The sequence below is a fragment of the Porites lutea genome, chromosome 1, assembly GCF_958299795.1.
Source record: "Porites lutea chromosome 1, jaPorLute2.1, whole genome shotgun sequence".
NCBI classification, from domain to species: Eukaryota; Metazoa; Cnidaria; class Anthozoa; order Scleractinia; family Poritidae; genus Porites; species Porites lutea.
This window is the reverse complement of record NC_133201.1, coordinates 39,554,413-39,581,388: the sequence shown is the minus strand read 5'-3', so window position 1 is coordinate 39,581,388 and position 26,976 is coordinate 39,554,413. Positions and strand designations below refer to the sequence as shown.

Below are 26,976 nucleotides of genomic sequence, written 5' to 3'. Positions count from 1 at the left end.
TGTGCTTCAGATTCTAGGATACGTTTAAGTTCTTTCCTCGTCAAATTCTGACGCCTAGTTACAAGTGACTCAACAGTATCCCTAGGGAGACCAATGACATTTAGACATCTATTCTGCACTCTCTGTAGATCTTCTTCGAGGTAAATGGGCAGCCCTCCCCAGACAGGCGAGGCATATTCTAAAACAGGTCAAATCTTAGTGATGTAAGTTGTAAGACCAATGTCCCTGGGGAGATGGGCTGTTCTACAGACCCTAAGATAGTGGATCCGTTTACACGCTTTGCTGACAATACTTGAGACATGTGTATTCCACTTGAGATCGTTCTGTACATATACACCCAGTAGTTTAAACTCTGAAACCCTCTCCAGTTCAGTAGGCCCGATATTAATAGGAGCAGGAATTGGACAGGACTTCGTGAAGGTGATCCACATATCTTTGGTCTTTTTAGCATTCAGCTCCATTTTATTCTGCACAGCCCATCTTTCCAAGTGAGTCACAACATCCTGCATTTGACTGACAGAGTCCTTAAAAACAAGCTCGTATAGGGTGCAGTCATCAGCGTACTTGCAAGTGGATACAGGTATTCCCCTGGGGATGCAGTCCTCAATATCGTTGAAATGCACATTAAAAAGTGTAGGAGAAATGACACCGCCCTGGGGTACACCAGCAATCACCTCACCATGTCTGGAGAGGACTCCCGGGAGCTTAACCTGTTGTGTTCTGCCTGATAGGTAGCTCTGTGTCCATTTCCAAAAGCTCTTGGTGATGCCCATGCCAGCGAGTTTAGTCAACAGAACGCCGTGATCCACCAGATCGAAGGCTTTTCGGAAGTCTACATAGACCACATGCACGCCATTATATAGACTACCAGAATCTGTAGAGTTATACCAGTCTTGTGTGTGCACCTTCTTGCTTTCGCGCCAAACTCGATCCCTTACCGTACGTATTTTAAATACAGCCGTTGTCTTTAGTTCGAAATCTCGGTCCGGTTATGTGCGGAATCCTGACTTGTTAAGTGAGGTCGATTTTTGCAGGTTGTGTGGGTTTATTTTTACGGATAAGTGAAGAAAAAAAAAGTTGAGTTTGCGAAAAGTGGTTGGTGTGAAAGTTTTGGAGGGCGATAAACGCGCAGTGTGTGACACGTGTAGGTACAGAGTTGAGAAATCGTGGAAGGGTGGGATGTCTATATAGATATTTTTGTAGTCACTAAAACTTTACAAGAAGTGAACGCTCTTAAGGAAATTCCAGGGAGAAGAGACCAAGCAATAGGGACACTTTCCAAAGATCCAACTTCAGCTCTTGATTTCAAGGACCTGGGTCTCTGGGTTACTAAACCGCATAAGAGAACCAGGGTTAATCTTTACTGTGATTAGAATTATGGCTAATATAGTAGAAATGAATTTTTATTATAAGATACATGTATAAAAGTAACTTCACATAATATGTGGTTTTTTGCCAAACTATTTATCTATGATTGACTTGATGTTTCCCCTTACTGACCCCCTCAAACACATCCACAGTGCCATTGTTTTAACTCCCTTGGAATTGATGGTACAAGATTGGACTTATTTTGAAAAAATAATGCTGCAATATTAACAATTTTCCTTTGGTGCATTTGTTTGATATTTCATAACTTCCCTATCATAATTCTCCTCATCTGACAATAATATTCTTCATTGATAATTATTTTTAAATCTTTAAACACCCTCTTCAGATAGGTAAAAATCTTCATTGCATGGTCACCATTCCACACAGTGTCTTTAAAATACTTTCCACAGAACATAACTTATTACAACTATCAATTATTGTTTCCAGTAGAAGATAATCAGAGAATACAAATTCTAGAATGCAAGCAGTGAAGATTTGATTCTCGAAATTCCTGTCACAGATCATTGATTTTCTTTAAGTAGACTAACAGTCTTTGGCACTGATGTCGCAACATAAGTGGCTTGGAATGATTCTGCTGTTTTCATTGCTGTCATCAAAAAAGGAAGGAGTTTTTTCTCTTCTACAGGTTGTACGCTTAATGAAATCTTAAAGAAGAAAGACTTTTAGAATTATCGAAAACAGTAAGAGACAATTTCAGCACAGTTCCCTTTTTCCAGAGAGTGTTGGAAAACAGTTTTTGTATGTTATGTGTAGGTATACCATATTTACTTGTGTATAATGTGCACCCGAATATAATGCACACCCCATTTTTTTAGACAGTTTTCAAATAATAAACTCAAGTACACTTGTTGGCCACCTAGTAAAACAAACCCTTTGGAACAGAAAGAATCAACAAATTAAAATAAAATAAAATATAACAGCTCCCTAACTTATATACATAACTCAAGCAGTATTATAAGTAGACATGTGAACTCCAATAAAAGAGTAAAAAAAAAATCTCAACAGCTTAAAAATAAAATTAATGTAATGGCATCTGTAGTTCTGTATTATGGGGTGTTTTTCCATTTATAATATGTAAATGTTCAATTACACTATTATCTTAATTAAGCAGTCGCAAGGCTTACTTCATCACCTTTCAATTGTCAATAAATGGCGACAAAAAAAAACATGATAATTCTTGTGAAGTGTCTGTCAGCTTTTAGACATAAGATTACTGAGCATCCTTGAATAAAAGCCAGATCTACTGTTAAGTATAATGAGGGTCCTGAAGGGGGGATATCAATCCCATTGAAACTGTTTAACTCTCAATTCCCATTTTTTACATTTTTTTCCCATTCTCAGTGATAGAATCCCTCTGCCAGTGACTTAAATCCCATTTTTCCAGAGCAACAACATCCCATTTTACCCCTTCAGAACTCCCCACAATGAATACAGTGTAGCAACCTTCCTAGTAAACAAATCAGCATACTTTCCAATGAACAGCTGTATGTACCTGCAACGGGATTCTTCTGGTCAAACTCCTTAAAGAACATTGCCCTGAATTTCTTGTCCCCCAGTTAATGATTCCGGGCTTCCATACAACAAAGAAAACGCTCCCTATCCATTCAATATTTCTGATTGTTAAGGAAGCGATGGGATACAAACTTGAACACTTGAACACTACTTTAATCCACTTGATTTACAATACACCGATTTACAACAGGTTGATGTACTGTCCGGAACCCGACTTACAACAAATCTACGAGTGACTAGCAAGGAAGTCACGTGACGTGTTATCTACATAATTTATTATACTCTCACAGGTACAGTCTCACGGGGCTTTTAATGACCCGAGTATGAGTACGACGATGGGCCGTAACACTGATCTTTTGTTTTGCTTTCCCCTAAGAAAGCCGCCTGAATTCCTAGTGACCTCGAGTACTTAACCTGGTCCACAACAATTGACATGAGAGGTGAAATCACTATGACCAATGGATTACTGGGGAATTCATAACCTTTAGCATCTAACGATTTTTAAACCCCCTAGCTTATAGGCAACATTTGGAAGGTTAGACTCTTCAATCAATTGCCCAAAACAATCTCTTCTTTCCACAATCTTCTCAATAATAAATCTTTGCTTCGCTTTGAACTGTACCACTGTACCAAAGGAAACAAAGACAAGCCTTCTAATTCTTCAAGCGCTTGCTGGAGGTCTCCCTCGAATCTAAAGTTAACACTACTATCAACTTCGGCAGAATTCGTACAGTCAACTGCTGTAAGCTTTTAAGCTTAAAAGTTTCGAAAGGAGTTTGGAGCGAAAGCAAGAAGAAGGCACTGCAGTTAGCCGGCATTTCCCACGATCAATCGACGTAGTTGCGTGGCCCGTCAACGGAAATTTTCACGCTGTAGAAAGTTTCAGAAGTCGTGCAACGAACATGGACATCTAAAATGTAAGCTTGGTGTTGTATGCTAGACAATGTGAGAAAATAAAGGGGTGGAAAGTGAAAGTCATGCATCGCGTATCGTATCAGCAATAAAAATTTACGATACCTTGGAAAGATCCGCCCTATTCATCGGAGAGTGTTTGTTTCTTGTAGTCGTGCTAAAGGTTGCAATTTTGCGGATTGTTAACATTTGTTCTGAAACTTTAGTCGAGAAACTTTCCCCGTTGAACGCACTACGCAACTATGGCGATCGATGAGGAAAACTACGTCGTGTAAGAAAACACGAGAGTCACCAGACAGCTTCTCTTCGCTGATTGGCCAGAAAAAATTTTTTCTGGCCAATCAGAAGCAGGCAATTCAAACGCTTCTGGAACTGGTTCGGTAAGAGTAAGTGCCCAGGGGCTCGTCTCGATCTCACAGTAAACTTTCACCTCGAACATTTTATCGACCCGACAAACTGCCCCTGGGTCTCCGAGGATGTGTGAGTGTGTGCGTTTGATCGCGAACTAGCCAATCATTTATATGTATTTTTTTAACAGTTGAAGTGATGCCGAACCGGCTTTACTAACTTAATTAATAAAGTTAAAGGAAAAAAAAGCTAAAGTAAGAAGGTAAAGAAAAAGAAAAGACAGAAAGAAAAAGAAAAAGCACACAAACTCGATTGCCAGGATTTAAGCTCGTGCTTCTTCGTCAGCTGTTAGCTTCGCGTGCCTGAAACTTCACCACGCAGCCAAGGGAAAAAATACAAGATATGTTCGATCCCTAAGTATTATGTCAGGATCAATCACGCCACCCACCGTCTTAAAAGAAACACCTCTAGCGCGGTTTCAAATGAAAATAAGGGTAAAAAAAGTGACTTTAATCGATCGTGCAAACATCTTTTGCAGAAAAACATTTTAAAGCAGAAGAGACTGATTCGCGTACAAGTTTCGTGTACAACACTTCGAGACTGGTAAGAATTTCTCTTTTAATCAGTGCCATATAAAACAAAGTGTTTTTCTCTTTTTCTAGGAAAAATATTTTATAAAAGCAAAAGAAAATTTTTTTCCTGTGTTTGCACAGCCTGATATAAACACTCTACGGGTTGGGGGAATTCGAGGCAGTTATGCAAACTCTCGACTTCGTCTCGGGTTTGCATAATTGTCTCGAGTTCTCCCAGCCCCTCCCGTGTTTGTTATAAGGGTATGCAAACACACGGTTTCTATTGCTCAAATATTTTTCTTGTGGCAAATCCTTCATTATATAATGGCCGAGCTGCTTGCCTCTGTTGTTCTACTAGATGTGTCTAAATAAAAAAAAACTGATCTTTTCCAACTGTGTCTGCAAAACTTTTTGTATAGTTTATGTGCCAGTCAATTCCAACACCGCCCATTGCCTCCCACACCCCGGGCATTTGACTGGTTTTTTGCTCCGTACAGTGGAGAATTTGACCCAAAATGAGGCCCGCCAGGTCGGGCATTTGACTGTCGTGTCAAAACGCTGGTCAGCGTCGCAAGCAAAAGGATCTCGTAATTCTTTTATTCCGCCTGTGCACCGCATTTACGAGTCGTTGCTCCTATATTCACTGCTTTGTTAGAGCATTTGAAAGCCTTTGAAAAAGCCCGTCAAATGTGGGCTCTCTGGAATTACCAATTCTTTGGAAATGAAGAAACCTCCGTAAGACAGCTTTCCTAGACTCGAGAGAGTTTCCGTTTTGTCTATTGCGATATTTAACTTTGAATAAACGGTTTGACAAATGGGAAAATTTTTGAATAATCTCTTGTGGGTACGTGGGGGATTTCACGCGTTTTGAAGCGCTAGCCGGTGGGGCATTTAACCATCTAAACTGCCAACATACCAGGGAATTTAACCAAAATTTTTCAAAAAAGCCAAATGCCCAGGGGTCGCCTAAGAGAGGTGGGCATGGGCGGTCTTTGATGTTTCATTACATTCAATTCCATTACATTTAACCTCATTCTGGACCCCAGTGCTTACGCTTCTGACTCCGCGCGTAAGCTCTGGGAAACTCTGCACCGGCCTAGCCAAAATCTGGCTATTTGGACCGCACACTGCATGCTCTTTTATCCAACCAAAACTTTTGTCTTCTTCTATATCTATTTTATCGCGAAATTTCTTGCTCCTTCGGAATTAGAACTGAAGAAACGGAACCCTTGAAGAATTTTCAGATACACGAGGCTCTTAACTGTAGTAACTACTAAGAAAATACCGTTAAACGTTCATAGATCTGACACTTGAAATTTGCATACCCTCGACAGTTGATAAAATATTTGTGTTCTACTTCAAGAGGCAGTTAGTGAAATCCGAATGGCTTTTTAAAAAAACGTATGGTAATTCCAATACAAATTTCCAAAATATGCATGAATTTAGCGTCCTTCTATTTCTGTTTGTTTATGAAAATGATCGCTTTAGTAAAGCTATCGTGAGAAAAAGAAGACAACTATAAATATCTAGTCGCATTGTGTACACGCATCACTTTGGGGAACGCTTCGCTTTTTTCTGTTTACGTTTCTCTTGCAAGTTTGCTTTTTGGGCAATTCACGACATAAAGCCAACGTTTTCATTCATAATCGGTTTCTTCTTTTAAATACGATGACGTGAAAGTCGAAGAAAAATCAGTAATGTGTCATGCTTCTTAAATTATAGCTGGCAAAGATGTCGGTGTATTTTTATTTTATTTTTCACATTAAAATCAATTTTTGATATGTAGCTAATGCCATTTATTTAAAAAACTTCGGAATCCAGTTATTCTGTCTAATTAGTCGTGCAAATGTTGTTTTGAAATCGCTGAAATCAAGAGTCGGCCGGACGTTGTTACTTGCCGGACACGCCGCACGTTCACCTGCTCTCGTGCGAACATGAATGGACCAATCAGAAACACTTTTATTGTTTTAAGCTGAAACCAATCAGACACAATCTTGTTCTAGGGTTCCCCAGAGCTCTTCCTCCTTGGCGTCATTCGCAGAAGAGCTCTGGGGTCGAGAATGATTCAACCTCTAATGACTGAATGAATGTATGACCTAGGCCTCTTGTTGTTGTACCATCTTGATTTCCATTATTAGGTCCTGCTGTAATACCTGTTCCAACAGTATATTTGACGAGTTTAAAAATAACTTCAAAATAGGCATTGTACCAATCAATTGGATTTGCTTCTGAACTATTATCAACAGTAAATAGGTAATTATCCTTTGTTTGTCTATTATTATTAGCAACATTGTCATTGAATGGTGTTTGTAAATCATAATACAAATACTCATATCGCTTAACTAATTCAGGATTTTGAAACTTCCACTTATTTTATTTATTAATGAGTTTAAATATATTTTTTTCATAGTAGTAAATCATTGTAAACATCATATTGCTTCAATTTCCCCAGCAGTCCCCAGCAGAATAGCAAAACTTGACAAAATTAGCCAAAATGAAATATGTGCTGCGCTCTGTTCGTAAAGGCAATACAAAACACATGATAGAGTAAAATGGCTATGTGACCATAACACACATAACCGGTTCATTAAACTCAGAATATCAAGTCAAAATATCAAGAAAAACTATCATTACACATGTACTGCCTGCGAAGGTGAGGGCAACGAAACCGTTAAAGTCCATGCAAAGCAGGGACACGCCCGAGTACCCCAGTACAAATTTCATTTTGACAAATGAGTGTAAATACATGTACTAATACTACTGTACTCTTCAATGTAAACCAGTGAATGAAGTATCAAGGTTTTTAAAAGTTGTCCTGCCTCTGCAAGCGACAGCATGAAAAAACCGCAAGAAAAAGAGTTAACAAATAGATTCCACAGAAGATAACCTTATAACGTTTTTTGAATGCATCAGATTTCCGTCTTCCCATATGCCCAATTTAGGTTTCTGCAAAACATTTCTACAAACTATCTAGTCACTTGTTTAAGTGACAGATAACTGCCCCTGTGTGAAAACAGCTTTTTCACTTAAACACCAGTGTGGAAACTGTGTTTTGCCTTCACAAAAGGGTACATCGACGGACGTGGAAAAACTCTAAAACTCTCTGGGAAAGGCCTTTCCCTGGGGACACGGCTGGCTGCGGGAAGGCACGGAATCTCTTACGCCTGTTGAATACCCTTGAGACAATGATAACAACCAACAGAACTTGGCTCCAATGTAGAAGTTTAATCCAAGACTATACTGCGGGTACAGTCAAAACATAACCAACCAAAATGTAACCAAGACTAGATGCCAACGAGGATGTAACCGAAGAAGCTCCTACAAAGCACTTCTATTTAAGCCTAAGCTAGCGAAGCGATACAGATTACATCATGTTCTAGCGAGGTAGATTACAGAACACAACTATCATTTCTAAAAGACTATTGGTGGAAACCTAAGCTTGTTTTGAAACAATAGTTACTTCCAAGAGCTACACAGGTGGATAACGGCTTCTTACAGGTTGATTACAGCTTGAGGACTAAATGCAATTATGACTTGACAAATAAGTTTACGCTCAATAAATCAACAGGTTGATAACGGCTTAGAGAAGTCAAGACTAAAGAATAAAGGATTTCTACATTGACTTTTCATATTTTTATGAGCGAAAGCAAAATACACTGCAAATAACTGAAGAACAATAAATTCTCTCTTAACACCTGTAATATTGACGTCAATAAAAATTTGTTTGAAAGAGGAGATGTGATGAAACTTTAAATGGCATTGTATCGATGTAAGATGGACGTGCTAGTTTCTTGAAACATTGATTCTGAAAAGGAGACAGTGCATCCTAAAACCCAAGATGTTATGTAACAAACCAGCTCAAGTTTACAAACAAAACTCATTAAATCAATTTATCCTTACGTGTGGATTTATCTATCAAGTGAACGAGAGCCTAACTATCAGTCGGGTAAGCGGCAGGATTGACAACGGATAGGGTGTAGGGTCTAGGAGAATTTTTCATCTGACATCACTGTTGCTATGGATACACCGTCCGTCCCACGATTGAAACCCAAGTAGAATTTACGTTAAAAGTTAGGGCTTCTTGTATTTGCCCCTTGAACTTTTACAGTCAGTTAGAACTGGAAACTTTGACAGTGGAACTCACAAATAGAAGTGACTAATAGCTGGGAATGAGATAAACGTCAATCGTCTTTCGATATGCGTTGAGGCACGATACAACACAGTGATCAGAGCGTTTATATGAAGAAGTGTTATCTCGGATAGAAGGGTCACTCGCCTACCCGAGCTACCCTAGGCGAGCGACCTTTTCATACATTTTCTTACAAAACTTGGCGAACCGTTTACACAAGAAACAAAGACTTGGCTCGGTTAGAAGGGTGACCCGCCTAGAAGAGTCACCCTTTTGTGATGGCAGGGACACCCTCTCAGCCGAGCCAACAGTTCTTCAGATAACCACTTTGTCTCGGTCAGGCGGACCCTCTTTCCTGGGAGACTTTCCTCCAAAAAAATGGGGCCTTAATATCTGTTGGCCAAGATCAGAGGATACAGCGCTGTTATTGCCCCGATTATGTTATTTACAAAGGAGCACCAAAGCTATCTTCAGTAGTCTGCAAAACCACGACAGCAGTGCAATCGTTACTAATAAAGTCACTTTATCATTTTTGATTGTGATTATTTAATCACGACACCAGCGATGAGGCAGAAAGAACCTTTTCGCATCCGTGGATCATTCCATTGACTTCCGCAGTTACGTGTATTTACCATTTATTTATCCTCATCATACTTGATTCTCTCACTCGGTAATGAACATGAAAACCAGTTTTTCACTCTGTGTATTTATTGGTAGAACCTGCTGTTCTGATACGCACCTGTTACACTGGCTGATGATAACTTTAACGTGCCTTGCAATTTTTCAAAGGTGCCGAAGCTTTATTCGTCACTTCATATACAAGAAAGAAACTGGAGCCGTAATGCGTCCCACAGTTCGTTACAGGGGAAGCGCCGATCAGCTATTGGCCAATTTGTTTTCCCTGTCCATAGTAACATTCCCGCCAAAAGTCTTTGCGAAAGTTAACTCGGCCCAGTTTTGTCGTTTCTAAAGTGGTGATTTCGAACTACACGTACGCGACAGGAGGTGTAAGGAAAAGGGACAACTCAACGTCACTTAGGGAGCTTAATTAAGCAAAGACGTTTTTGAGCGACGCACGTCAACCGGAAGTGAGGCCTTCTCTCTTTTTATATGACTTGACGCTGACAAATTTGTATTGCTAAGTTTCTTTTCTCTTATAAAGACGATTAACCCGAGAGTTTCAACCAAACCACTGCCAAATGATGCAAAAAGTCCACTTCCGGTTGACGTGCGTCGCTAAAAAACACCGTTGCTTAAGCTACCTAATAATTCTAAGGTAAGAAGCGCGACACCAAATTACGACCTTCAATCGGCGACAAAATGAGTTGAGACACTTCGCCCCAAACAGGGCTTTTTACGTTCTATTAACTTCAAAAGGAGGAAATATTGCTTTCCTCCCCCATCCCCTCCGTGCAATGTTGTGCCCTTGTTCTAGCTACCTATAGAAAACAACAAACACCCTAACTTTGAATGGAGGTGACAGGGGAGGGGTGCGGATTCTTTTGTTCTCCGAAGTTACCCTAGTTAAGTACAATGTCTCAACAATTTTGTCGCCGATTGTTGCTTTGATATTGGATATTTTGTATAATAATGGTCACTACGTTACTGAGATTGCAAACACTGATAGCGTTTAATCATCTTGTGCTAAGACGGTCACTCTTTCATGAACTGGTTTAGTAAAACAACTGCTGAGGGGCGCTAAGAACGAGAATGGTTCTATGAGTAAACAGGCGCCTGGAGAGAGCTACCAGGGAGCTACAACTTTCTTCAGCATGGCTCTCGCCAAAACTTTAATACTATTCCCAACAGTTTTAAGAGAATAGATCTCTTTAGCTTGTATGTTCTGTTTTCCCAATGAAAGTCTCGGGGAATTTGCCCCTTCGTCCTTTCATAAATCATGCGCAAATATGCACTGGAATAAGACGAAACTTGAATGAGCAGTTCTCTAGAGTACTATCACATGACCTGCATTGGGAAAACAGAACATACGAGCTAAAGAGGATTATTGCAAGGCAAGTAGTTAGTAACGTTGCCGAGAGTAAAACAGCTCTCAGTCACCAAAATGTCGCTGTCATTTGGTGGCCTTGGAGTAATTCTACAAACTTCAACAACACACGTAAATCCAGACCAGGAGGCAGGATAACAGATGATTTAGTTAGTGCTTCACGTAACAACACTTCAGTGCTCAATCTTCATCCCAGTTTGAATTGTCTTTAGGCTTTGGTCCACCGGCCGGTTTGGACATGATAATCTGCAAATGCAAGGGCATAATTCTAACATGCATTGGTTACTTCACAGTTTAAAAAACTAACTTGTGAAAGGATATTTGAAGGACAATAGTTTCGTTACTTGCACCATAAAGTGGCAGCTTTCCCCTATAAAATTTCCTGTTAGTTTACATCTTATTTATTTGCAGAATAGAGCAAAGAGGTGTGACTTTAAAAATTTAAATTTGTGAAATTATGGGATTGGCTGGCATATTAATAAAGAACAATATGAAGAATGCCCACTTTTCTAAAAATCAAGCTACAAGTGCAAAATTTGGTGGGGGTGATATAAGCACCGCTATGCTCTGATGACTCCATACAAATCCTCTTAATATTAGCCTCGATTGCATATTTTAGAAAGATTTAAATGGAGTCAACGGCACATAACGATGCTTACATCTTACCACTAATTTGTACTATACACAGTACTGTTTAGAGACTTATTATAACTCCAAAGATGGAGTAAAAATTTTAAGTTATTTTAGGTACAGGATAACCCCTTTTATGGGGTTACTTTATCCCCTAATTTAACTCCAAATTTGGGGTGATTTTTACTCCTGAAAAAGAGTTCTTTAAACTCCTTTTTGGAGTTAAAATAACTCCCCCAAAAAATAACTCCACCGTAAGGAGTTAAATTAACCCCTCTAGAGGAGTTATTATAACTCCTTGAAAATTACTTTGTAATTGGCTGATTTTTAGCAAGTGGACATTTTTCATCTTTTCTTTCTGGACATGTCAACCAACCCCTTTCACCAATTCTACTTTTTGCGACGTCATCGCGTCTCCCAGGTTTGTCACTAAGATTTCAAGTTACCAGGTAAATACAACAAGTAGGCGGGGAATCAAACGGCTACAGATTTCTTTTGTTCTATTTTTCTTCTATTTCCCTTGGAAGGTAGCCGGGGGAAATCCCCGGCCCGCGCCTCTTAAAGACAGCCCTGTTCTCCCCTCTATAAAGCATATAACCAATGCCTGAGTTGGGGTTGTAAAAGATAAGGACTTCTGGATTGGACTACCATTATACCTCTTACGTCTCATGTTCTGGCCAGCAACAGAAAAAAGGGAAAATCTTGGGAAAATAACTGGATTAAAAATCTAACGTGTCACCATAATCCAATCTAAAGGTTGCTAATGAACTCTATGAGACAAACACTTAAAATTTAGATATTCAAGGTCTTAATCAGGGCAAACATAATTGTATGAACTGGATTTAAGGACGAGAATTTTGTTGAAGAGCTACGACACAAATGTGTTCCCTTACCTGATCCACTCTAAGTACTGTAACAGCAGCATCAGTGGCGAACTTGATAGCCCAGTGCTTTACAAGATACAAGTCTAAGATTCCTGCTTTTATTGCGTCTTTCACTGCAGCTCCACCACCCTAAGAAAAACAACATCCAAAGTTATGTCAGATCATATATGTCAGTGTCACCACGTTAGATTAGAACTTATCCCCCCTCGGAAATGGCCTATTTCTAGGCGTTTGAAAATCATGATTCCACGGTAAATAAAAAGTCAAAACAAAAAACCCAAGATTCTACGCTAACACATTTACAAACGATGACCCAAAAATGAGGAACAATTTAACAGACCAAATACGGTCGGCATCAAAACAACAAAAACTTTATCAAACAACTGGAATCAGGATTGGTAAATATATATATTTTAAGCTATATAATTTTTAGCTTGTGCACTATATTAAGCTTATAACCCTCCCCCCCAGTTATAGGCCCACCCAAAAAAATACATCCGATTATAAGCCCATCCGGATATAAGCCCCAGTTACAGTTTTGATTTTGTTTTGTAATTTAACTGAATTCGATTTATTGCTGCCTTTTTAAGGCTTCAATTGTAAGAGTAATAAATTTAAATCATACGTCGATCAACAGTGCTGTTGTTCATTTCGAAACGTTTTTTTTCGTCCGCTTGTAAGCCCATCCGGATATAAGCCCCCCCCGTTTATAAGCCCACCCAAAACCCCTTACGAACTTGTATAAGCCCAGTGCATTGAGAAAGCTTATGTGGTTGTAATTTACAGTTTGTAAATATTCGATAATTTGAGTTTCCTCCGACAAACACTCAACAAATTCGTACTCCTCCTAGTCTTGACATGAAGCGGTGCCAGATCCTGTAGCATAGTATTGCAAAAACGACTTGTTCTTCCGAGTGCTCGAGACACGGGGAAGGAGTTTTGTTTCGTCCGCTTATAAGCCCATCCGGATATAAGCCTCCCCCCCCCGTTTATAAGCCCACCCAAAACCCCTTACGAACTTGTATAAGCCCAGGGTTTATAAGCGGCAGTTTACAGCATATTTCCGGTTGTAAGACCCCCTCGGATATAAGCCCCCCGTTTATAAGCTCACCCAAAACCCCTTACGAACTTGTATAAGCCCAGGGATTATAAGCGGCAGTTTACGGTATTCTTATCTGGATTTCTTCTCTTTTTTAAATCGAATTGAAAATTTTTAGTATTATCTAACATTTGTTTTATTTTTGTGTTGACTGCCTTAGATTTTCAAGCTATGTTCTTTTTTTCTGCTCAGTACCTCCGTGTTGAAATCCAATTTTACATTACGTTATTTAGTACTTCAACTATACCTCGTTATCAAAGCCAGCATTTTTGTCCCCACCCTGGTGGGCAGCTTTGAGTTTAGATATCAACTCTGTGGGCTTCACGCCAACATTTTCCGCGAGGGTCCGGGGAATGACCTCCAAGGATTCGGCAAATTTGTCGATGGCATATTGTTCAAGGCCTGCACAAGTCTGACGGAAAACAGGAAAAAAGTTAACGGCTAAGTAGCAATACAAGTTCACCCGGTCAAGACTCTCCAAAGCGACCATCCAAACTTGTCGCTTTAATAGGAGAGGGGGCGCACGTCACCTACTTGTAGGAGTCTAAAGGACGGGCGCCGGGTAGGGAGGAGAATGGGGAGAGGGGAGTTTTTACCTTTTGTGTTTCCCCCCTCCCCCTCCCCCTTTTTTGCACTTTTGAGCTTTTTTCACACATGGAGGTTCAACTGTAGTTGGGAAACCAGTAGCAGGCTTTTAAAACCTATCTTTGTAACAAAGGAAAAGCGTGTACAGTAAAGTTACACGTTTCACAGATATAATTACCATGCCTTAACCACTTTGAATTCAAAAGTAGAGTGACGCTGATACCTATATGTTAAGACCTACAACTCAACATACCTCTCCAAAGCTGGATATCTGCTTAGCCAGTTCAATTTCCGTGGCACCAGCTCCTGGTACAAAGCGATCATCGCGGGTAAGCGCTTAAAAACGTGTTCACTCCATCATCAACAGCACGCTCAATATCGTCCATGATATTTTCGGTGAAACCCCGGATTACAACAGTAGATACAACCGTCTCCTCGCTCTAAGACACAAGACCATTAAGTAAGAAATGGCCAGCTAGACCAAACCAGTTTAGGTCAGATTAGGTGGTTATATACTACTAAGTCTTACTAGTGTGTACTGCAAAGCAACCTTGTCCCCAGGCTCCTTTCCTACTCATTCCCTGAAGCGAGAGCAGGAGAGTAGGAGAGGACCATGGGAATGAGGCTGTACACCAGAGATAGATTTTTGAGCAAAAGCTTCCCAAATTAGCCTGAGAAAACAGCCAACACTTTGCAACACCACCACTGGCTTTGTTTAGTTGAAAATTTGCTTCAACCAATCAGAAGCAGTACCCAAATCAGGGTAGTGATGCGTGATCTGCCAGTATGGAACTGATTTCTGTGCTTGTTCCTCAGACGTCATTAGGGAAACCAGTGGTGGAGTCACAAAACGTTGGCTGCTTTCTCATGCTATGCTAAAATAGGCTTTTCTCATTTTCAAAAATGTTTTTTCCCGCAGTGTGACAGATGGTTTTGTCTTTTGATAAGTGCCCTTAGATTATGACATTAATTTTGTTTGACAACAAAAATTGTACCTCATGATCAGGAAACAGATTTCTGCTTTCATTCATCAAACGAATGCGGCTCAAGTTTTTAAACTATTTCGGGAAAAGAAAAAGACATCGCTGAACACAGGAAGGAGATGCTTTTGATCATTTAAAAGTAGCTCAGGAGCACCATCAGGAAAAAATTAGAGTGTTTAACATAATTTTCATGAATGTTCAATGTAGCGATTCATGTTCATCATTTGGTGTTCCAGCAATATGTTGTTATTTTATAACATGCAGAACATCAACAGTTTTCAGAAAACTTACGTTTGACTCAAGCAATGTTCCTGCCATCTGAAAAGAAAAGAAAAATGTCCTTTGTTTAAGGTGGAAAATAACAGCCTCAGTAACCAAAAAAGATAGCTGTTACATGCGGATCAACATGTAAATGTGTTCATAAATCTCGATTCATCTACACATACCATCAGATAATAAGCGGAAAAGACCTCACTAACACTCTTACAAGAGGCTTAAGGTTTTAACACTTTCATCATTTGATACATGTTACTAAGAAAATAAATTGGAGACAAAATGATTCTGTTTGTTTTCATTTGATTGAAGCTTCAGTCGTTGAGGCAAGAGTACTGTGAGATAAGACAAAAGCAAACTTGTGAAAATTTAGGAAAAAACTTCAAAGCTTATGGAAGGTTAACATCTCAAAATTTACACCTAGTGAGTATTTTTAAGCCACAATTTACAAAAATGCTTCGAACTTGACAGTGAAGACAAGATAAAACTTCTGTTTAATGAATGATTGTACTCATGCTTACTCATACAAATGTACCTTTTCACCAGACCAACAGCCAGCATGACCAGCTCTGCCCCATATTAATCTTGACCATCAAGTAGCATGATGATAAAACACCAGCATCATTTAGCCAAACTATGGAACAAAAAAATTAAAGGGTATGACAACATCAAAACGCACTAGCTTAATTTTATAGTAAATTTTTTTCTTTTAAAAGTGTCATGGGCTAATATGCAGTTTCAATCAATGGACTTCATAACAATATCATCAGCCACAGAATTATTCTGAGTGGTGCATGATCTTTTAATCATAAGGCCTGACACAACAAAAATTTTCTTTGAGACTGTATAAAAAATAAGAACACATTTAGCCTCTTCAGGGTTCCTTAAAATAAATTATACTATGATCCTTGCATCGGCATACAACAATTTTAAAAAGGTAATTAAAAGCACATAAATTCACTGTCAGTGAGCCAGACCCAGGTGGAACTTAGCCCAGTTTCAGTAGCTTTCTCTCGCTTGCCTTTTTTATAATTTGTTTTTTTCCCCTGTTTTTTCTTCTTTTGCTGGGCATTTTCTGGCCTTTATCACAGTGACAAGAGATGTAAATGTTTCTTTAGGTAGTGGAACTAGTTTTACCATGAGATTTTATGGTCAAGGTTACATGATTTACTGCATTTTTCTCTGGCTTGTTTCACTGGATCATGCGCTTTCAGGCAATAATTCGAGAGATCTCTTAAGCTAGGTGTCAACTTTTCAGTGCTCTAAAAAATTGATGACATCACAACAGTACATTAAAAGGGATGTAGCGTGATACTGTTGGTTACTATGCAGTTGTGGTGTGAATCTGCTTAAACAATGAACTGCACATTGATATTATATAAAAATACAATATCAATGTATGGTTCACTACATACCGTACAATTATTATACATTATTATCTCATTTCTATGCACCTGAAAACAGCTTAATGATCACTTAATCCACCACTGGAATGCTGCTCCACTTTAATTCTATTTTTAAAGATGTAAGTAAAGAACAACATCAAACTAGTGAATTCTTTACAGTCAAACCAGGTCAAGCATTCCCGTTGCTAGCAAACTAATGAATTCATTAATGGGAAAATGATTTCGTTTGTTGATTCAATAATCCATTCATAAAATGAATAATCCAACAATCAAATTGGACCTTGATTCAATAATTAATGTTGATTTGGTTTATGAACAAAATCGACCTGTTCTTTATTCTTGTCTGTTGTGTTCAATCATATTTGCTTCCCTTTTCCTGCCATTTACGATTGCATTTTTTATTGTCTTTCATCAAAATAACAGCTAGAATAGACAGACCGCAAAGGCAAAGAAACTGACAAAGGCCGCGGATCGAAATCCACCAATCACCGCACATAGATTGACCTCAGTTTGACTATCGCGTTTTCTAAAAGGTCAGGTCTGTTGCACTGATCACTGGAAGAAAAATGGCGTACATGTAACAGTTTGTTTGGGTTTGAACTTCAGAACTCGCTCTGAGGTTGACTTGTGGAAAGTGTAGTTTTTTAAGAAACAGTAATCGAATCAACCTTTTGATTATGGAATCGAGGCTAGCTGAGGCTAAAGATGAATATTGGATTGTTCATTTTATGAATGGGTTATTGAATCAACAAACAAAATCATTTTTCTGTTAATGAATTCATTAGTTCATTAGCGACGGGAACGCTTGACCTGGTTTGACTGTAAGTCCCAATATCCACAGATAAATTCTCCACACTGATCTCCATACAGTTCCTTACAAAATAACCTTGTGTAATAAAGATTAAAATCTCTGCACAGTGTAGTTACTTAATTTTAATTTGAAAATTGTACAATTGACGCTGTTCAAAGAGTCCTAACCAATGTTTTGGCAATGCTGCCTTCTTCAGGGTACAAGACTAAATACCCTTAAAAATTTTTGTTTAATTAGCTCATGTGCTTGATTGCATACTTGCACATGCCACATGTCCTGGCATGCAAGTAATATAAGCAAAAAGTAAGTATAATTCACGTGAAACTAGTGGGTCCTAATGACCTTTACCAAGACTTTACTTTCTCGTGAATTACTCACTGTTTGCTTACTCATGTGCCAGGTGCGCACTGTCACATGCAGCATGCGTGTAAGTGTGCAATCAGGCATGTGAGCTAATTTAACGAACTTTTTAACGGTATATGGTCTTGTACCCTGAAGAATGCAGCACTGCTGAAACATATGTTAAAACTCTTTTAAACAGTACCGATTTTACAATTTTCCTTACAAAATAAATTCAGAAAAAAATTTGACAGAAGATCACAACATTTCCCTTCAGCTGGTGAAATATCTATCAATGTCTCATAACCTTTCCTCTTGATTAAGTATGAATATTTGTTAGGAGAAAATTGATGTTGGTCACTCTTGGGACACAAAGAGTCAACAGATATGCTACTATGACCATGCTAATGATAATACTGTAAAACGTAGATTAGCTGGGACACCATCAGGTAAAAATTAGAGAGTTCAACAAAATTTTCAAGGCTGTTCAATCTAGTGATTCATGTTCATTATTGGTGTCCCAGCAATGCCTCAAATCTTCAGACTGAGACTTGAAAAAAATTTGAGCCTCCAAGACGCGAAATCACCGGAAAACAAGACTTCAAGTCATTAATCACAAATGCTTCTGAGAATTTGAGATCAGGCCAAAATTTTCCGAGGGCCATGTGTTTCGAGGAACCATTCTATACAACTAATAATATTTTGTCGAGCTTACCTCTGCCTCATGTCCTACACAGATCACAGTTCTCTGAAAAGAAAAGAAATGGCATATGACAACCCAATCAAATGAAGAAACTTTCATCATTTGATACACATAACTACAAGGAAATATTGACTGATGCATTATCTTTATTAATGGACTAGAATACGTATTTCCCGGAGTACTCAATCGATAAAAATCGGTATCAATAAAAATCGGTAGCATTCAAGTGATTTTTATCGATTGATAATGGATTTCGGTGAAAATTGATAAACTAGATTTCTGTGTCAAATTGACATTATCGATTTTTCATGATTTTATCGATTTATAATGGAAGTCTGCCATTGTTGTTTTTTGGCATGAGTTAGATAGTACAGCTGAGAAAACACTTCCGCGAATATCAACTGCTCAACAAACATGAAAATCAGAAATGTGGAAACTATCACACACACAAGTTTCTCTCTAAAACTCTTCGTTTCCTACATAATAACAAAAATGGTTTGGTTTTATGATTACATGTACATTCAGTTCTCACAGGCAAGTATCACGAGAAATACAACCTCAGTAAACTGATTTCTTAGCCTGAATTTCAGACATCCCCTCGAGTCAAAGGGATGTCTGAAATTCATTCAAAGATTTCCCTGGATAGATTTTCACCATTTCAGTTATCAATTGATAAAAATCACTTGATTGCTAACGATTTTTATCAATTTTGATTTTTATCTATTGGCTACTCTGGGATTTAACTACATCTGGAACTATACCGATGTTATTTTGAAAGAGCGGCAGGTCTAAATCGTGAAAAACTGGGCGCCCACAAAGCAGAAGACGATTTTAAACCTGGTTTTGAAGAAAAGATAAGATTTTTCAGATTTTTTTAAAAGAACGTTTTAAAAAGTGATAACTGTTTGATCCTTCGACTCTCAACTGCAACTCAATTGTCAACAAATTTACTGTTTGCATGAAATCAGTTTTCATTTTGGAAGGAACAGATGAACAGATATATCTTCCAATAAGGCAGGTACAAAAGTCGGACCGGATCAACTCGGACCGCCAGTCCAGGTCGGATCAACTCGGATCGACTCGGACCAACTCGGATCGAATAAAAAAATAAAAAATATATAAAATTGAACTCGGATCAACTCGGAGCAATCAAAAAAATTAAATTAAATCAGCAAAACTGAAAGTTTAACCCATTTGGAGGGTAAAAAAGGCCAGATCATCCTTTTTTTCTCCTTTTCAGGTGCCATTTTGTTTTACTATTGTCAGTTCCTCTCGGATCATGTTATAAACTCGTGGTTGTGGTTCGACAGTAAAGAAATGATAGTTTCAGTCGCCTAGAATGTATACATTTGCTTATTTATTAGACTACTGAATTATTTATCAGAAAAGCATCAAAAGCCTGGTCTGTTGATCGCATTTAAATAGTTACCGAAGAGTGTTTGTTTGTTTGTTCCTGTTTGTTTTGTTTTTTTTCTGCAGGACTTCTGAAACTTAATTTTAATGATACACTAGTGAGCAGCACACATACATTTCCAGTGAACATTTTCAACTTGGAAGGAGGAGAAACCATGCTTGCCCTAAACAAAGGAAATTTCCATGCCCTAGGCAAGAATCGAACTCGCGACCCTCCGGTTCAGTGGTTGGAACGTCCAATAAACATGTAGTATTCGGAGGGTCGTGAGTTCAATTCTCGCCTGGGGTACAAAAATTTTCGTTGTCCCGGGCGAGCATGATTTCACCTCCTTCCAAGTTGAAAATGTTCACTGGAAGTGTATGTGTGCTGCTCACTAGTGTATCATTAAAATTAATAAAAATAAAAATAAAATTAATTTACGCAACCAAGAGTTCTTGGCAAAAAAACAAAATGGCGGGTGAAAGTAAGTGATACTAGACTGTTCACAGTCCCCTATTTTTTCGTGAGATCGTTTGGATATACCGCGTCTTACCGCCACGGCTATCTTGATTTTCAAAAGCATCGAGGGTGCGGGCGTCGGGGATTATAACTGTAGGTGAGGGGGGGGAGGGGGAGGGAGGCGAGAAAAATAGAGGGACTGTAATAACATCACTGCAGCTCGCGTTAACGGAGCGCGTTGTACCAGCAACGCAGGCGGTTGATTGGTCATTAAACAATAGATGTTAATTTGCGTTGACAACAGCTTTAGTTTCAGTTGCCGACACTGACCAAGTCGTTGACAAGTCGACGTTTCCATAAAACGTACGCTTTCATACCATAAGGCACATCTTGCGCAAACACACGAAGGATTTTTGGTATTTTGGTTGGGAAAATGTTTTCTAGTGCATGTTTGCCGATTTCATTTCGACGAATAGCCCAGAAACATTATAAAATCACCGTTTCGAAAGGAGATATTCGTAAACACGCGAAATAGATGCTAAATGTGTCTGGCATGTTTTTCATCACCAGCGGAGTTTCTTAATGAATGAATGGTAAAAGGCGTGAAATTCCTGTCACGCCTCCTGAACGCAAGCTGCAGTGATGTTATTACAGTCCCTCTATTTTTCTCGCTTCCTCCCAAACCGCCCCCGCCCCCTAAGTAGTTTTGACACTCATGCAAGATGGTAGCCCGTAACGCAAAGCGCTCGATCTCGACGATCTTACGGAAAAATAGAGGACTGTGAACAGTCTAAAGTGATACTGACTGATTTTATTTTTCTTTTTATAATCCGAGTTTTTTTTTTTTTATGATCCGAGTTGATCCGAGTCCAATTTTATTTTATTTTTATTTTTATTTTTTTATTCGATCCGAGTTGGTCCGAGTCGATCCGAGTTGATCCGACCCGGACTGGCGGTCCGAGTTGATCCGGTCCGACTTTTGTACCTGCCTTCTTCCAATAAAAATCGATGAAATCGGTAAAAATCAAGATTAATAAATCGATAAATGAAACGAGTGTGTCATCGATTTCTACCGATTGATCGATACAATCGATATCAATCAAATCAGATTTACCGATTTTTATCGATTTATCGGGATAAATCGGTACCGATTGTATCGATTGACCACTCCGGGTGTATTTCAAGGATGTAACCCAATACTACTGTCAATTCAGTCAGGTGTCAACAATATAGAAATCAGCCAAATACACTTTATTTTAGTGTCCGCGTCCGCTGAATAGGGGTTCGTTATAAAGGGAAATATAACACTTTAATTTCGGGCCGCTTAATTGGGGGTCCTCTTAACAGAGGTTTCATTGTAGTTTCCCGAGCTTAGACACGTGGAAAACATGAAAACCTATTTGCAATTTAGCTGTGACTCGAGATTGTGTGTGATTTGCATTTTTCAAGCCGTTTGTCAATTTTTTTGTGAATATTTAATTATCTTAGCGCAACGCGGCAAAAATAGATCAGGTGACTAATTATTTAAAAACCTAGAAGTTCGTTACGCAACTTACATTTCAAAAGTGTCACCACAGATCGCACTTCGAAGCTTACTAGCCGCATATGGAACACAAATTTTGACTATACTACTACAAGTGCAAATAAATTCCATGTACGGTCATGTACGCGAAAATCAGTTGGTGGTGAAATCTTCAACATAAAGTAGCCCTTCAATCACAGGAGCGAATCAGTGTGCTTTCCACAAAAAGCTACAAATCGAACTTTTTTAAAAGCCAAAAGAAACACTAACTCATTATCAATATATAAAGAGGCAAACTTTAGCTTTCTGTCAGTTAAAACTTCCTATGTTGGCAACTTAACGGGCGACTTGACCGTAATTCCATCCTAGTGTAACACATTCCTGGCTTTTGCGAGATGAGGATTGAACAAATTTGTTAGACATAAAGACGTTAAAACTCACTTCTTGACATCCTGATTTTCATTTTCTATCTTCTTCGGTTAGACTTCTGTAGAGAATTAAGAATATACCACCAAGAAGGCGCCTCCAACGAACTTTTCAGGCCCTTTCACTTTCCTTTCTACCCTCCTACCCGCCCCTGGAGAGAACCTGGGAACGAGGTTGTGATTCGGGTCATCCTCGGAGACCCAGGCGCAGTTTGATAGTCGGGACGATAGAATGTTCGTGGTGAATATAAAGTTTCACCACGAACATCCCGACTATTAAACTGCCCCTGGGTCTCCGAGGATGGAATGAGGTTAGCACCAGAAGAGTTTAACCCGGATTAAGCCAAATTTTATGGCAAGGTTTTCTTGTCTAAGAACATGCAACTCGAGCTTACCAAAGGGGTTGATTCAACCCCTTGTGAATTTCTGGGTTACTTAATACTGTTGATGAGCCTTTACTCCGAAAAACAGTAATTATGACACAAAATGTTACTCCAAGCAATACACGGGAAGGTAAAATACAAAAACGGCTGATGAAATTTCAATCCTGGATTAATAGCGCTAATCAGCCTTTCAGGAATAGGGCCCAGGGGAATAAAAACGACTTGAAGTAATCGTCTGAAATTCAGGCTAAGGACAGAATACTGAAGTTTACCATGGTCTAGTACAGGGGTTTAAATTTTCTTTTCCTTTGATTCAAGCCACCTTACCAAAATAGGCCAGTTTACAGTTGTGTGCTTAGTGTCCTAGCCTTTGAGTGAACGTGAGGCTGAGGTTGACCTTGTTTTGATAAAAACCTCGATCCTTCTCTAATGTAAATTTTGCTTAAAAAATGCTAGTTAGCATAAGAAAGACATGATTTACATAATAAAGCAGGAAGGGCTGTATCAAAACAAGGTCAACTCCAGCCTCGTTTTCGCCGGCAACTGTAAAATGGGCTATTAAAGGAAAATGTAATTTACTCTATGATCGATTTATAAGCGCCGCTACTTGAATAAGCGCCGCTCCTTTTCCAAAAATAATTCAATAAGTGCCGCTCTCGAATAGGAGCTGCACCTGTAAGGGGAAGAATTAAATAAGTGTCGTGGCGCTTAGCCTACCATTTACGGTAAATGAAGGACAACATACATCCCAGTCCCACCTCAATCCCCAAATCATATGAAAGCTATCTTGGGATGCAAGAAATTTAGCCTGCAGCTTGCATAGTAACTTCTTAGGGATAAAATGGGGGCAAGAAAGGATGGGGTATACAAGGAGGACATGACTTTGATTCCTCTCCCCTCACGTCTCCATTGCTCATGCAGCTGAGTTCTCTCTCGCACCCATAACTTCCAAGCGAAAATTGCATTTATAAATGAATTTAGAAAGCTAATCTGGAATAATTTTTTTTTCAATTTAAAATTTTTGTGTATGTAGGCTTAAACTACTTTTCGACACAATACGCTTTCCAAGGATCAGCTCTACCACAACCCCACACTCTCCCTCATTAACTTTTGAACATGGAAATATGTAGCCATTATATAAGGCACTTGGAAGAAACAGGTGCCAAAAAAAACAGAGGCGTACAAAAAAAGGGAGACATCGCCCAATTCTTTGTTGCACCCATTTTACTTACAAGCACATGCTACACATGGGCTAGTATGGTGGACAACTTTCTGACACACCAAATGTTTGTGTTAGCCCCTCAAAAAAAAAACTGAATTAACAATGGCCCTGATGTTATATTGTTGTGAGCCCTGGGTCACTGCTGTAAGTAGCTGTAAACAGGCATGACCAAAAACTTCAAAGATTACTTAATCTCAGTTTTAATTAGCCTGCGTAGCAGGCGCTTGGAAGTAGTGGTCACAAGAAAAAACGTGCGCACAAGAAGGAGAAACTCGTGTCTCCCGTTCTCTCTTTTGCCCACTACTTCCAAGCGCCTGCTATGCAGGCTAAGTTTTAATCCTTCTCACTGGGGTATAAAATATCTTTACTATAATAATATTTGGTGACTTTTCTTCTTGAAATGTGAGTTCAGTCCCTGCTACTATTTTGACTGCAGTTGTCCTTAATTCCTTCTCATAGCTCTATAGATAACAGCTTGTAACCTCTTGGTAGCCTTTGGATTTCTTGTCACAAGTCTTGAGCTCTGGGAGAGTTCTGGGAAGCTTTCCTCTACTGGTACAAGTCTCACGTACCAATATGGGCTGTAGATCTATCAACCATTAAAATCTTGTATGGTATTAGCGGTAACAACCACCTCAATAAGTTAACTAATCATCTCTTACTACTTGCAAAATATTGTATACCATAAAAGTTAGAAAATAAAAGCCCCGGGGTTTATATTTTCCAGAGGCCCTTTTTGTGGGAGTTATTTTTGAAGGGGGCTTATATACAAAATCGGCTAGGGTTATACTATCTGCATCTTAAAATCAAATGGGCTAGCTTATAGTTGAATGGAATTTTTTTTTTATGTCAGTAATTTGCAGAAAGTTTTTACTGGAACTCGCGTTACGGACCTAGACCTTTCTAAAATGCAACCATGCAAGTACTTTGTCAATATAGACCAAGGAAATCAAAGCCAAGAGTGAAGAGGAACTACGCGTCGCAAACAGCAATAAACTGTGACACTTTCTGGCTGCAATCATTTGGCACACGTTCTTTGGCAAATACAAAAATTTATATGTTTCTGTGCTCTTTTTGCTTTGTTTTATTTTGTATTTGAGAGCAATTTCCAAGAACAAGACGCCTGGGGGGAGGGGGGGGGGGGGGCTTATATTTGGAGGGGAGATTTAAGAGGGTTTTTTGTGGTACGAGTTTGAGGGGCTAATTAATATATTTGGAGGGCTTATTTCCGGAATTTTATGGTATACTGCTGAAATATCACAGAAGAGCCTTTGTTATTAAGTGTTTATCTAACTATAGTGGTAAACAAAGCCGAGATAGTACAACATATAGCAATAAGTATTAATTCACCTGATTATTATTATAATGAATGGATAAGCCTTTAATTGAGTTGAAGTTTGTTTTCTAATCTAGCAATATTAATTCAACGAGTAAGGTTAACTCAACATTAGCCTTGCATTTTATTACACTTTTGTGGCAAGACTGTAATACAATGTATTGTTGTAAAGTTTCGTAATTTCTTTTTTCTTTCTTTATTGTTATTATTTTTTTTTTAGTTTACCTAAAGGTAACTTTTGTTGTTTAAGTGTTGTTAGAGATTGAAATAAACAACTATATTTAAAACACAAAACAATAAAACAAAATAAAATAAGTCTTGAGCTGTCTAAATATCACAAACAAGGGGCATCATTGTTTTATTATCCTAGGAAATGAGGTGTTTTTTAACGAAAAATAATAACTTCAAAGAATTTTCAAAGAGAAATGGCCAGTCTCCATGTAGTTTGTTTCTAAGATTGGATTTTATGATTAGAAATATTTCTTTCCCTTTCCTCATCCAATTCTTCCCTAACGAATGATCCATTCACCCCATGTAAAAAAATCCAAGAGAGTCTTGGACTCTGGATTCCATGCCGTGGTCTCCGGATTCCAGGCACTGGATCCTAGTCTTTTTTAGTGGAACTTAGATTCTGCAGGTTAGTGGAGTTCCGGATTCCTTGAGCTGTATTCCGGATTCCAAGGCCCAGGATCTTGAATTCCGCAAGCAAAATTTTCCCAGATTCCAGATTCCATAGGCAAAAATTTCCCTGATTCCAGAATCCAGATTCCCTCACATGGGCAAATCCATAGAAGCCAAGCATCATTTCTAAAACTCTCCTACTTTGTGGCATCAAAGAAAACCACTGATTCACTTCCAATCACTGAAGCATTATGCACCACACCAGCTGGAACCTCAATCATATCACCAGGCTGGAGGATGACTTCTCTTCCCTTCATAGCAAACCGAAACTGGCCAGCTATTATTGAATCCTTTTTAGAGACATTATGAGTGTGATCAGGAAAGTCTGTACCAGGAGGAAAAGTGTATTTTATGCAGGAGTAGCCTTTTAACTTTCTCCTCATGCTGGCTTCATTTAGAGGTCCATCTGTTTCGGTGTTCCATTTTTCAACTTGTAATCCTGACATCATACTGAAAAGCACAAATAGAGATGATGGCTAGCATTAAAACATCATGGTCTACCCACGGCCATAGCCAGAGTTTTGGTACAGATACCGAGGCAGAGAGTCTGGGGGAATTGTGAGCTACAGCCCTCTGCTGCTATTGTTAGAGTACATTTCCTTGGGAGTAGAAGTCATAATTAATCCTCAGTAGTGAGAGGGGGGTGCCGATATAAAAAAAAATGGATGCCAATTAAGGAGTTGTACTTGCATTCGATGTTCTCGATGTCCTTAATCTGGACTCCCTCTGGCTGCACTGCACGAATTTGTCATGCCGTTGGTCACGCGATAAACCAATTTCCTCAAATTGAAGATATGTAAAGCAACAAAAATAATAGAAGCTAATAGAAAGGCTAAAATCATGCTCAAAGCACGTTCAATTGATACTTTCTGAAACAAACCTTGCATCAAAAACGCCGGCGAAAACGTCGCCTGTTCACGTATATTGTGCAATTGTGTACCGTGTGTCTCGGGGGAGCTTGGAAACAAAACGGTC

At 38.9% G+C, this 26,976-nt stretch overlaps 1 protein-coding gene and 1 pseudogene across 2 annotated transcripts in view; both read right to left on the bottom strand.

Annotated features, from left to right (window-relative positions):
• LOC140950249 (T-complex protein 1 subunit theta-like) overlaps positions 1-22,528 on the bottom strand; it is a 123,011-nt gene extending 100,483 nt beyond the window's left edge. Inside the window, exons 1-6 of one of the 2 annotated variants that reach the window (XM_073399468.1) lie at positions 22,396-22,528; positions 18,593-18,625; positions 16,776-16,832; positions 15,857-15,955; positions 15,340-15,366; positions 15,061-15,123 (exon numbers count right to left, since the gene is read on the bottom strand). In XM_073399468.1, coding sequence (XP_073255569.1) covers positions 15,061-15,123; positions 15,340-15,366 — 90 coding nt within the window. In that variant the 5' untranslated portion in view covers positions 15,857-15,955; positions 16,776-16,832; positions 18,593-18,625; positions 22,396-22,528. The remainder of the gene's footprint in view (positions 1-15,060; positions 15,124-15,339; positions 15,367-15,856; positions 15,956-16,775; positions 16,833-18,592; positions 18,626-22,395) is intronic. The other variant, XM_073399460.1, reaches the window with a different exon arrangement.
• On the bottom strand, positions 10,625-14,888 carry LOC140924130 (T-complex protein 1 subunit theta-like; annotated as a pseudogene).
• Positions 22,529-26,976: the final 4,448 nt, after the last annotated feature.